At 34.9% G+C, this 13,178-nt stretch overlaps 2 protein-coding genes across 4 annotated transcripts in view; one reads left to right on the top strand and one right to left on the bottom strand.

Annotated features, from left to right (window-relative positions):
* The window catches only part of RSBN1L (round spermatid basic protein 1 like), a 68,522-nt gene that overhangs the window by 4,928 nt on the left and 50,416 nt on the right, over window positions 1-13,178 (bottom strand). For both annotated transcript variants that reach the window (XM_080818882.1, XM_080818883.1), the window contains exons 4-5: window positions 3,211-3,348; window positions 1,536-1,678 (exon numbers count right to left, since the gene is read on the bottom strand). In XM_080818882.1, the coding sequence (XP_080675008.1) occupies window positions 1,536-1,678; window positions 3,211-3,348 (281 nt within the window). The remainder of the gene's footprint in view (window positions 1-1,535; window positions 1,679-3,210; window positions 3,349-13,178) is intronic.
* Window positions 1-13,178, top strand: part of TMEM60 (transmembrane protein 60) — a 46,977-nt gene that overhangs the window by 19,519 nt on the left and 14,280 nt on the right. The gene's annotated exons all lie outside the window — the stretch shown is intronic.

Here is a 13,178-nt window from a genome sequence, read left to right as displayed (position 1 = left end):
TTTTAAACACCTTTTCTCATGACAAATAATGCTGTAATTAATATTCTTATACATTTACCTTTAGTGCTTTCATATCTTGGGACAGATTTCCAAAAGTGGTAGCGCTGGATCAGAGAGAGAGAGAGAGTGTGTGTGTGTGTGTGTGTGTGTGCATGGACGCGCATCTGTGTGTTAAACTTCATGAGCTATTGTTAAATTACCTTTCTACCAACAATATATAAATGATCTTGTTCCCTCACATAACTACCAGCCGGTAATATTATTGCTGTATATTTTTTTGCCAGTGTAATAGGTAAAAATAATATCTCATAATTCTTTTAATATAACTGTCTGAGGCCCATTTTTTTACTGGGTTGTGTTACATTTTTCTTGTCAATTTGAGAATGCTCTATGATATTAACTTTAGTCTGTCACATATTGCAAATGTTTTAGTTCAGTGTATCATAGTTCTGAACGTTCTTGTTAACTTTTCTTTTATAAATAGTATTGTCATTACATATTTTTATCTTGTTTAGAAAGGTCTCTCCTAGGGGTGCCTGGGTGGATCAGTGGGTTAAAGCCTCTGCCTTTGGCTCGGGTCATGATCTCAGGGTCCTGGGATCGAGCCCCATGTCGGGCTCTCTGCTTGAGCCTGCTTCCCCCTCTCTCTCTGCCTGCCTCTCTGCCTACCTGTGATCTCTCTCTGTCGGATAAATAAAATCTTTAAAAAAAAAAAAGAAAGAAAGAAAGGAAGACAAGAAAGGTCTCTCCTAGGTTTAGAATCTTTATTCTTATATTTTAATTTTTTATCTATTATGTTTAAATCTCAAAATTACTTCTTGTATGAGATGGGGCTATGGCTTTGTTTTCTTTCAAATGGAGTTCAATTATGCCAGCATTACTCATTAAATAAATCTTCCTTTTGCTATCTCATACATTAAGTTCTCAATATACTTTGATCTATTTGGGTCCTCTACCCTATTCCAATGACCTTTTTGAGCTTCATAGTTATTTTTAATATCTAGTAACACAAGGCCCTCCTCACTTATCTTCTCTTTCACAGTTTTCCTGGCTATTTGTTGACTTTATTTATTTTTCCTTCTAAACTTTAAAATCATTAAATCCAGTGCTGGAAGTGTGAGTTCAACTAAAATGCTAAAAAAATTTCAAAGGACTATCATTTTTTTCCAATCTGGAACATAGTAGGGGTTTTCATTTGTTTAGGTATTACTTTATATCCTCCAGATGATGTTTTTCTCAATATGGGTTCTAAATATTTTTTATTAAACTTATTCTAAAAGTTTACAATGTCTTTGTTGTAAATGACATTTTTTCCATTCCTAATTACAATTTATTGCCATTTGCCCACATTTCTCAAGCCTTATTTATATTTGATATTTTATTAAAAATTTCATTAGCATGTGTAGTCCTTTTCATTCCAAATGCTCTTAACTTTCCCTTTTTTCCTTCTCCAGTTTTCAGCTAACGCACACAAACACACACACACCCTTGTATAAACATCTATCCCTGGCAATAAGAATTTGTATTCAACATACCTTTTCCTTTTGAAAGGTGACTTTGGCATATCAGCCACAGGGATCATTTGTTCTCCTGGGCGTACCCACATGATGGGACCATCATCACTGTCTTTTCGACTCTCTAATTTTAGACTAGATAGTGTCCCCCATGGCAGTGTACACTAGAGGCAAATAATTACATAGAAACCAATTATTTTCAAAATGCATCTTCAAATACACATGAAAGAATACTGCCCCCCCCGACAAACTTTCATATATGCCTTTATACTTATACATTTGAAATACAAACCTGTATTGAATATACCCCTGTGTAGTCATGCATTTTCCTTCAAAAATTCCATTACAAACATGCCAAGAGTATTTATTCTTGCATGGCTCCCTCCTCTAATCCTGCCAGAAATATGATTCACTATATTCATCATTTGTTATTCTTCCTTCTACCAAATACAAGGGTCATATGATGTTAATAAGTTGGCAAAATAAGCAAGTGTTCTCCATGAGAATCTATAAAAATGAAGAATTTGTTTTAAAAAATAGTAATCTCAAAAAAAAAGGATACCTCTTTGATTAGCTATAATGAAAACCTAACAAAACAAAGAGGAAAACCAAATCAAAATCAATATTTATTTCTGTTTAGTAGTTCCTGAAAGAGGCTGCTGATCTAAGAGCAGTTTTTCTTTTAAAAAAATAGAGATATGTCTAAGGGCCATTGTCCATGGAACGTGAGAATAGTATTTAAGAAAACCCTTCATTCATCCCATCCCCTTTTAAGAAAGGGTAGGACTGTCACGTGAAATTTTTCCTAAAAGAATGCATTTAGCTCATTTGTCTTTAAAATTAAAATCTAAAACTAAAATATTTAATTAATGGTATTTTAAAAATGCCACTCAAAATAAATGCAATCAAATTCCATAATGTCACTAGTTGGGAAAAAAAGTAACAAAAGGTCTAAAAGGAATAAAAAAGTAAATGAAAGGGGAATGGATTAGAGTGAAAAAGATGTTAGAAAAAGTTGGAAAATGGAACAAGAAGTGAAAAAAGAATAGATCTACAACAGGTTAAATGGCAAATATTAGAGACGGGTATTCTGTCACATTCTGACCTCTGAATTACTAATTAAATAACTACATAGCTCAGAAATTTCTCTCAATGGGATAGCCCTAACAGCCCACAAGAAGAAAAATTTTTCTAGAATGCAGAGATTACTGAAAAAAATAAAAAGAATCTGGCTAGAAATCATTTAAAGAATTCAAAGGGGCCTTAAAGCTACCTAGCCTAAACACGACATTTTATGGATGCAGAAACTAAATCCAGAAAGTTTAAATGGCTTGCCCAACCCAGCTAGGTAGAGCCAAGATTGAAATACAGATGTACAATTTCCCAAGCCAGTTTTCCACAATGCCAAATTGCCATTCTTTTGTCCTAAACAGTTAATTTAGTAGGCATCCTTCCTGTACTTCTTAAATCCTCTGGTACTTAAGTTTATAAAAAGTCGATATACAGATGGAACCTAATATCCTAAAGTAGCAGCAACAAGCATTATTTTTTGGTTCAACACTTAGCTCTGCCATTATAATTAATATCTGAGTCACATGCACACACACTATACAAGAATTGTATTTCTGAAACAACTATGATTTCTGTCACCCAGAGCATGAAAGTGACACCCACAATTTAGATTGTTTTCTCTTACTTTTAAAAATGGTGATTCTTCCAACATGTCAAGGAACTCAGGGAAGTAATCTCCCACTTCTTCATCAACTGCTCCCACCAAGCTGATCTGTCGCATTGGGCCAGCTCTGTAAGTACCGTGAGAATATGTTCTTTTTACCTGAAGGATACGGATTTAATTAAAGGTTATAAATAAGATAATGCTTGCTATCATAGTATAACACCAAATTATACTGTCTGAGAATATTAGAATATAATGTGAGGTAAGCAAATCAAAACAAAAAGCCTTTACAAACAGTAAAAAAATAAAATTAAAAATAAGGTGTGAAAAAAAGTCCATACCAAAGCAAAATATTTTACCTTCTCTAGCTATTCCTATGCACTGCTTATGAAAACACAGGTAAGATACACAGCATAATTCTAGATAGCAGACTATAACTTCTTCTCATAGTACAGCTTATTACTTGACCTATAAGGCCAATGAAATTTATAGTCAAAAGTTCATATACCTACATTTTCCTAAATGGTTCATATCTTTTATTGGAATTTCTAAAAGTAGTCTCCCTGAAATGTTATATTTAACCATTACCAGTGGTTTGTATGTATGAAAGGCCACAAGGAATGATCTTCCCTTCTAGATCATACCATATTAATTAGGATCCAGTTTGCATTTCTATGGTTAACTATTCTGTGAAAAGCTACTAGAGATTAAGAACGAGGAGTGCTAGGTCCCAACTCTATCTTTACTATCTAACAGCTATGTGACCTTCAGATATCACATGAATTCCTTGAATTTTAGTTTCCTTAAGTGGAATGATTTACCTCAGACTGCTGAAGGAAATTTAATAATTACATAAAGTTGTAAAGCCACCTGCACAATGCTAGCAAATGGGTAGCATTCAAGTATCAACTGAAATAAAACAACCTGCACTTCAAGAATCTTGATGGGGGTACGTGGGTGGCTCAGTGAGTTAAGCATTTGACTCTTCATTTTGTGTCAGGTCATGATCTCAGGTTCATAAGATCAAGCCCCACATTGGGCTCCACATTGGGTGTGGAGCCTGCTTAAGATTCTCTCCCTCTCCCTCTGCACCTCCCCACCCACTTTAAAAAAATAAAATAAAATAAAAGAATCTTGATACCTGAATTCTGGCAAGCACATTTAAATCCTGCAAAGACATCTATGCCTTTTCATATCCTAATGTTAGGAAACAAGAATCTTTATAAAGCAAAACAACTTCCTTTCATGGGGGACCTAGGTGGCTCAGTAAGTTAAGCACCCAACTCTTGATCTTGGCTCAGGTCATCATCTCAGGGTCATGAGACCAAACCCCAGGTGGGCTTCATGCTCAGCGGGAAGTCTACTTGAGATTCTCTCCCTCTCTCTCTCTCTCTGCCCCACTCTATCTCCAAAATAAATAAATAAATCTGAAAAAATAAAGTGCACTGTAACATAACTTTTACTTATATACCATTTAACTCAACTTTCTAGTTTAATAACCCAATATTCAAACATATACTAAGTCAGTTGGAATCATTAGTGTTTTAAAATGGCAAATTACATATAACAATGCAATCAAATTAAAACAGTTATCTATCTCTTGGTAAAATATACAGATGGCACATATGCAGGTAAAGCAAAATATAAGAATACAATCCACATACCTCTCAGAAAAATATAAATAGTTCTTGATTCAAGTGACACCTATTTTATCAAATACTATATAACAAATATTCCTTTCACATGGAATGAAATTAAATCTACAATATCATAAGATAAAAAGCCTCAATTCTTCAAGACTCATTTACCCAACTATTACAACTCAAGGGCAATGGGGTAGGGGAGGAAACAAATAAGGGTTTAAAGAATTTCTAGAGAGCCTGAAATAAATGCCTTAAGACCATGACTCATAAAAGGGTCTCTTCTGACATGTGTTTCTACATTAGGTAGAATTCTCACTAATCTCTAAAATCATAAAGGGTAAGAAACTACAAATTTGAAGGGGGAGGAGTAGCAAGAAGCAAGCATACATAGCATCATAATGACAAGCCTAGACTGAAAAAAGGTTATCTTCATTAAAATCTTGGTACCCAAAATTAAAGAATTTCATTATCTAGAAAAACCACCTATCTGAAAAACCTCACATCCTGATGATACTGGACATGAGATTACTGTATCTTTTTTTTTTTTTTTACTTCAGTAAACATTAATCAAACCATCAGTTTTCTAATGCAGTTTAAAAAATTACTAGAAAATACCAAATATGTCACTGCTTTAAAACATATCCTACATGCTTTCTAAAAGAAAAATGCATTGTTACAAAGAGTACACATGTTTCCTCTCAATTTAAATATAGCTCTTTCAAGACAACACAGTAAAAGAAGCAATATTTATTTATATATTTGCAAATGCTTATATTTCAATAGTTCACATTTAAGTAGTGCCTGTTAGAACAGATAGACCATTTTTAATCCAAATCTCCTCCCTACAGCTCCTTCCCCCACCCTCCCCACCCCCACCAAAACACCTACCAACATCATTATTGCATGTTTATCTTTCCCCTCATACATTCTCTATAAATGTTATAAAGGAAAAGAAAAAACAGGAAATAAGAGACTTCTTGTACCCACTGCCAGTAAGTGCCAATAACAAAATCTCAGAAATTTTGGTTAACAAGAAATGAACTGTTTAATTACGTTTAAACTAAAATCCAAGGGGCTCCTGGATGGATGGCTTAGTCAGTTAAGCCTCTGCCTTCGGCTCAGGTCATGATCCCAGGATCCTGGGTTTGAGCCCCTGCATGGCTACCGCCCCCCCAATCCCACTCAGTGGGGAGTCTGCTTCTCTGTCCCTTCCCCCACTCATGCTTGTACTCACTCTCTCTGAAATATATAAAATCTTTAAAAAATAAACTAAAATCCTATTCATTATTCATTACTTGAAAAGTAATTTTTAAAACAAACAAAAGACCTTATGACTCTGAGGTCAGCCTGCTACAAAGAGAGTAAAATAGCTTTTCTGACAGGGAATACAATGCCAAAAATCTCTAAGACTTAAAACTGGTTTATTTTATGTATAAAAATTGCTACAACAAAGGAAGAAGCAAATATGTAATAAGTAATTCAAAAAACCATGAAGAATGACTCACTTGAAACAACTTGCTGTTTCCCAAAATATGATTCCTGATATCACAGCCCTGAAAAGAGGATTCTATATAGTATAGTTAAGTTTGGGAAACTTTTCTGTTTGGGAAGTTCACCAGACACACTGACTATTACTGACATTTCTGAGAAGTCTTACAGTAAACATAACTTATTTGGCTCAGTATTACACAAAGTATTCTGATTTCCAATCTGTTTTTCTCAGTTGTTATATAGCATACCAATAGACATCTCAAGACATCAAAAGTTCCACAGAATAATAGTGAGCGATCTGAAGAAAATACAAAAACAGGAGAGTTATCAGAAAAAAATTGAGGGGGTGAAGGCAGAAGAGACTATTGGTTCAATTCTGCCGGGTGTTTTGAGGGAAGGGGTAAAAGAGAGGGGAAGTCTTATTTTAAGCAACAGTTTAGCTCCTCACATTCTTATTAGGCAATCTAAAATCTAACATAAATGAGTGTGCCACAAGAGGGAGCCATCTCCCATCACATCTGGCCTAGCCTTTCAAATCAAAATGTAACAGGTAATAACATTTAGTCAACATCCTATTTCAAAAATATCCATATAACTTCAACTAAAATAAGCATGAAAGTGCTATTATTCATTTTAAAATCAGTACAATAAAGGAAAAAGTCCCCTTTCTCAATCAGAGCATCTGTACCTGCCACAGTATTATTTTGTACAGGTCAGCTCATAAACATTCAAGGAAGATGTGACAGGCACAAATGGTCAAAATGAGAATGTAGTGCAAAGGTAGACAATGGTTCAAAGATGGCATATCAAATGATCTTTATTCCCTAGTACAGTGAATGACCCCAGCAAAAAGTTAATTCTTTCTTCATTTTGCAGTGGGGCAAAGCTTAAAAGATCAGATCAGATTTAATAATTGTTTACTATTAAGATATTAGCCACTTAGTCATGAGTTAACACCTTGACCTAAGTTATTTGATACAAACAACTTGGAACCAGGATAAAATAAAAACAAGATTTAGAGTTTGGTGGAAGGGAAAGCATGGTTCGAAGACAATTGCTCCAGTTTTCATATTCTCACAGCTCTAACTGCAGGGCTCAGAGTATATGCTGATTAAATACAGAGCTGACAAGAAAGAAATCTCATTTATTCCTTGACAGACAAAACTCCTGTCTTACTTCCCTTTTTTGTTTCCCTGCTATCAAATGAGTATTTGAACAAAATTGAGCTGGTAGTAAAACTAGGACAAACGTGGAGGTTGCAAATGGCCAAAACTTCTTCTCAAGTATGTATGCTCACTTCTGAGCAACATGACTGCACCAGTCCTATCATCATGAACTGAATGCGGGTTTGGCCATTTCACTTCCTTTAGCCAGTGGACGTTAGCAAACACAGCACAAGCAGAGGCTTGTCACTGAGGATTGCACTCTCTTTGCTCTATCACAACCATCATGTGTATGAGCCCTGGCTAACCCACTACATGATGAAAGAAATGTGATCATCACTCCAGGTGACACTGCACAAAACCACCAGACATATAGCAAGATCTCCCAACTGACCTGCCAACCACCAGACGTGAATAAGATCATCCAGCCCCAGACAAGATGACAAAGACCATAAAAACACTCCAGACAGCCCAAAGAACTATGAGAAATCACTTTAAGCTATTACGTTTTCAGGGTTTTGTTTTCTACAGCAAAAGAATTGATGTAGATAGGTTACAAACTTAAAATAAAAATCCGTGTATACGTTTCTATTCTCAAAGACTTTTATCATACAGTTTGAGTGACATTATATCACTAACCTCAGAGCCACAACATTAGAGAAATGACATGACCTATTAATATATAATTTCACACTTTTTTTAATTTCTCAGGCAACTCACAAGGACAAAAATGAAGGTGGAAAACATTATTATACAAGTAAAAATAATTCCAAAACCAAAAGAATTCAGATTAGGATGCCCTGATCCTGTCACGGTCGTGTGTGTGTGTCGTACGTGTGTGTGTTATTCTGCTGTATACACATGTACACAAATAGCCACCAAAAAAACTCAAACGTTTTAAGGATAAAAGCTAAACAGGTACAAAAATGAGTTTTTGTGACAACTACAGAGTAATTATTACAAACATAAACACTATTACTATAAAGGTCATAGAAATGGCTACATAATTTGTCATCTTTTAGTTTCAACATAACTGAGGGCAAACGAATTTTGGTTAAATTTTGGTTGCTCAGATTTTAATTAGGAAGGAAGAATGGATGGATGAATGGAAGAAAGGGAAGGAGGGAGGGAGGGACGGAGGGAGAAGGAAAGAAACTAATCTCATGAAGATGGACTTAGTTTGGGTTCTACAAGCCACTGGTAGTCAGGTCACCAGGATGCATTATCAATAGCTGCAGTAACAATTTATGTCATCATATACAGTTACGCTGCTGGTGGTATTAATTCTTGGGGTCTGATCTATTTTATTTTTTTAAGATTTTATTTATTTATTTGACAGAGAGAGTAAGAGAGCACAAGCAGGGGTAACAGTAGCGGGAGAAGGAGAAACAAGCTCCCTGCTAAGCAGGAAGCACGATGTGGGGCTCGATCCCAGGACCCTGGGATCATGACCTGAACGGAAGGCAGACGCTTAACTGTCTGAGCCACCCAGGCACCCCTTTGGGTCTGATCTAAATTTGGGCATATGAAGACCTCTTTTAACACTGAAATTAATGAGGTTTTATTTACATTTCAAGCTTCAATATATGCAGAGAGTACAATATTAGAATACAAGAAAACTTGCAATACATATCTTATTAATCCATAATCATTTATTATATTGATATTTATGTAATCGATTATATAAACATTATTTTATATATAAATACTATATAATATATTAATTATATAATTAATATAAATTATAAAGATTTTTATCATAAAATGTTTATTAAGAATTTTATTATAAATAAAAATATATAAATATTCAATATATAAATAATATGTTATAGTTAATTGTGCAAGTAATATAATTATTAATTAGTATTAATTAATGACATATTAAAATATATACTGTTTAATCCACTAAAAAATAGTGCTAACTCATTACACAGATTTTTTTTATGCTATTAAATATATTTTCCAAACTAAGATTAGGTAAAAACAACCAAGGTCAGATTTGCACCCTTTGCTATCAACTCATTCAATTATTTCTTCTCACATGTTTCTAGATCTTTTGAATAATGCTTTTCAGACTGGTTTTGACTGGATCAAAGGTTTTTCAGAATATAAAAGGTAGAAAGGGGAATTAAAGGGTAGTTACTGGATTACAAAATTTTAAAATTCAGAACTTCTCTACAGCTCTGCTTTCCTCTGCTTTGTATAAATCATTCTTTCTCAAATAGAGCAGGTTCTACTAAAGCTAACCCTTGAACTTGTTAACACCAAGTCATGACCAAATCATCAGGCTGGAACATGAATTTGGCTTTATTTTCCATAACTTGTCTTTGTTATGGTTGATATTAAGTGAAACTATATTCCAATACTGATACCTCCCTTCCTTGCTCCCCTAGAATACTAACACACAATTAGTTCAATTAACATTATGTCAACCAATTCTTTTGGTGAAGACAAATTCACCTAGCAGTTTGTAGGCTAATTCATTTGCCATCACCAAAATGCATAGCTTCACTATGTGATTCTACTAACATGCATGCATGATGCGCAATAATAGCATAGATAAGGAGAAGAAGGATGCTGGAAGAAGGCACAAGACACATTTTCAGTTTCTCAAGATGAGTGTTAATGTCATATTCTAAAAGGTACTCAAAGCTTCCAAATTCTCAAAAAGAGTGATCAGTAAAATGAAGTCCTTAAACACCCAGGAATAAATCTCAAAGGATGTGTAAGATCTATAGGATGAAAAAAATATATATATTATTGAGAGGGGAAAAAAAAGACAAATGAAGAGAAATACCATGATCACAGACTGGAAGATTCAATATTGTAAAAACACCGCTTCTACACAAACTTGAACTACAGCTTCAATGTAATCCCAATCAATGTAATCCTAAGCAGATTTTTCTGTGGAATCAGACAAGCTAACTGTAAAGTTTATACGGAAATATAAAGAGCCAAGAAAATCTTGAAGAACAGCAAAACCGATACTTACTCCACTAGATACCATCAAAAGACACTTTTTTTTTTTTAAAGACACTCTTAAGAGTGAAAAGGCAAGCCACTCAGAGGACATACTTACAATACATATAGCTGACAAGATTCTCATCCACAATGTATTAAGAAGTCCAACAAACTAATTAGAAAGAAAAGCCAATAGGAAAATGTACAAAAGAGTACACTAATTTGTTTTAGAAAGAGGATATCCAACTGAACAATAATTATTAAAAAAGGAGCTTGACTTCCTTAGTCATCAGAGAAATGCAAATTAAAACCACAATGAGCTATTACTCCACAGCGACCAGAATGGCTAAAATGAAAAAGACAGACACTAACCAAGATAGCCAAAGATGTGGAACAGGGCTGGTGGGAATGTAAATTGGTACAATAACTTTGGAAAACCCGTAGTATCTAGTAAAGCTAAACATGTGCGTACTTTTTGATCCTGAAATCCCAATCTTATATACATACCCAAAAGAAACCTGCTCAGAGGGGAGCCTGCTTCTCCATTGCCCTCTGCCCTTCCTCCCTGCTTTTGTTCTCTCTCTCTCTCTCTCTGTGTCAAATAAATAAAATCTTTAAAAAAAAATCAGCTTAACAAAAGCTTCAAAAAGTTTATCTTTAAAAATATTTTTAATTGAAAATGAAAAACAAAGCTATCATATGATGCAGCAATTTCACTTGTGGGTATTAAACCAAAGGAAATGAAATCACCATATTGAACAGATAGATGCACCCACCCCCTCATGTTTACTGCAGGTCCCCTTCCCCCAGGTCCTGGCAGCCACCCATCTGCTGTCTGTTTCTATAGATTACCTATTCTGATTATTTCATGTCAATGAAATCATACAATATGGGAGCTTTTGCATCTAGCTTCTTTCACTCAACATAATGTTTTGAGGGCTCATCCGCACCATATGCATCAGCATGTACCTGTATTTCATTCCTTTTATGGCTCAGTAATCTCCCACTATGTCTATATCATAATTTAGTCAACTCCTTATCTGTATATAACTTATTTGTGCTAATTTTTGATCTTCAGTATTTGCTGAACTCCCTACCCTAAATTAACACACTAAAAATCCTCATTCAGAAGCTAGCCATCACCTATTCAACAAAATGGAAAGTCGTAATACTATACTAAGTCAATATAACAACACTCTTTGTATAGCCTGTTAATATTCTAGGAAATATTTCTAACCAATAGCCCTGTGAATTGAGTAATATTATCTTTATTTTGTAGGTGAGGAAACTCAAGACTTAGAGCTCAAGTAGCTGTGTAGTGTCACAGCTGGTAAATGGCAAGACCAGGACGAACTCCCTCCTCTTTCCATCCAGCCCATATCAGAGCTCATCCAGTTACCCACACTAACCCAGTCACACTACAATGACTATACAATATTACTACAAATTAAATTTGAAAGAGAGGTTCTCACAGTCAGGAAAAGAAAAGCCTCAAGTTATAAACTGATCTAGCTCTAAACCTATGTTTATAAGTTAGTCCCTATAATTCACAAAGCATTTTCTCAAATAAAAAACCCTATAAATGATTTTTAAAAATCAGTCTCTGGGGGTGCCTGGGTGGTTTAGTGGGTTAAAGCCTCTGCCTTTGCCTCAGGTCATGATTCCAGGGTCCTGGGATCGAGGCCTGCATCGGGCTCTCTGCTCGGTGGGGAGCCTGCTTCCTCTCCTCTCTCTCTGCCTGCTTGTGATCTCTGTCTGTCAAATAAATAAATAAAATCTTCAAAAAAAAAAAAAAAAAAAAAAAAACAATCAGTCTCTGGAGGGATACCACAAATTAGATTAAGAGATAGGACTTTTCCTGGTAAGACTCAAGAAATCAGAAATAAAAGTAAGTATGTGTGCATGATGACTGGATGTCCAGACTATCATTTAAGGTGGAGACTATAACTTAAACACATATCAAAAAAAGAAATGTACTCAGAGTAAGTAAAACAGTTCTGGATGAAGATTAAGGATATTGTGTTCTACTCCTGGTACTGCTGCCAACCTTAAAATAGTAAGTTACTTCTATCTATGTTTGTTTGCTTATCTGTAAAGTGAGAAAGGTTGGGACAGATGATCACTAAGACCTCTTTGAGACTTCTTTACTTTCTTCCCTCCTTCCAAACTAGAATGATGCCAATGATTACTTAGGAAACTGGGAACTTTAGCACCCATAAATATGAAAATTGGCTGATCTCCTGGCCTAAGCCGTCCCTGATCTGAGAGTGGTAACAAATGGCAATGGCCTTTTAGATGAGCCCACATTCACTTTCAAGAGCCAACGGACTTGATTCTGCCTCTGCTTCCTAAAATAATATACATTCTATGCCACAGAGAAGGGTAGGAAAAGGAAGTTAGCTCAATAAATGCACTGCTACGCTAATCTCCTCACATAAATACAGAATTAACGGATTCCTTTGTACCACAATATATTTCACAGCTACCATTTACTCAGCACCCACTATCTGACGTACCCGGTGTTAAGCAATTTTAAGACATACAGCAAGAAGACAACTTTAGGTGATTTTTGGGTAAGAGAACTGCTTATGTGGAAAATATATGGCTAAATTCATCTCACTCCTTCCATTTCCAAAATAAGTATTTGCAAGAAAGGACAGCAGAATCTTATTTCATTAATTATCTTTAAGAAAAAAAGATTAAGTAGACTCTGAAATTTAAACTCTTACGG

This window comes from Martes martes (assembly GCF_963455335.1).
Source record: "Martes martes genome assembly, chromosome: 11".
In the NCBI taxonomy this organism is placed as follows: Eukaryota; Metazoa; Chordata; class Mammalia; order Carnivora; family Mustelidae; genus Martes; species Martes martes.
The sequence above is the reverse complement of the archived record's forward strand: the minus strand, read 5'-3'. Positions and strand labels throughout refer to the sequence as shown.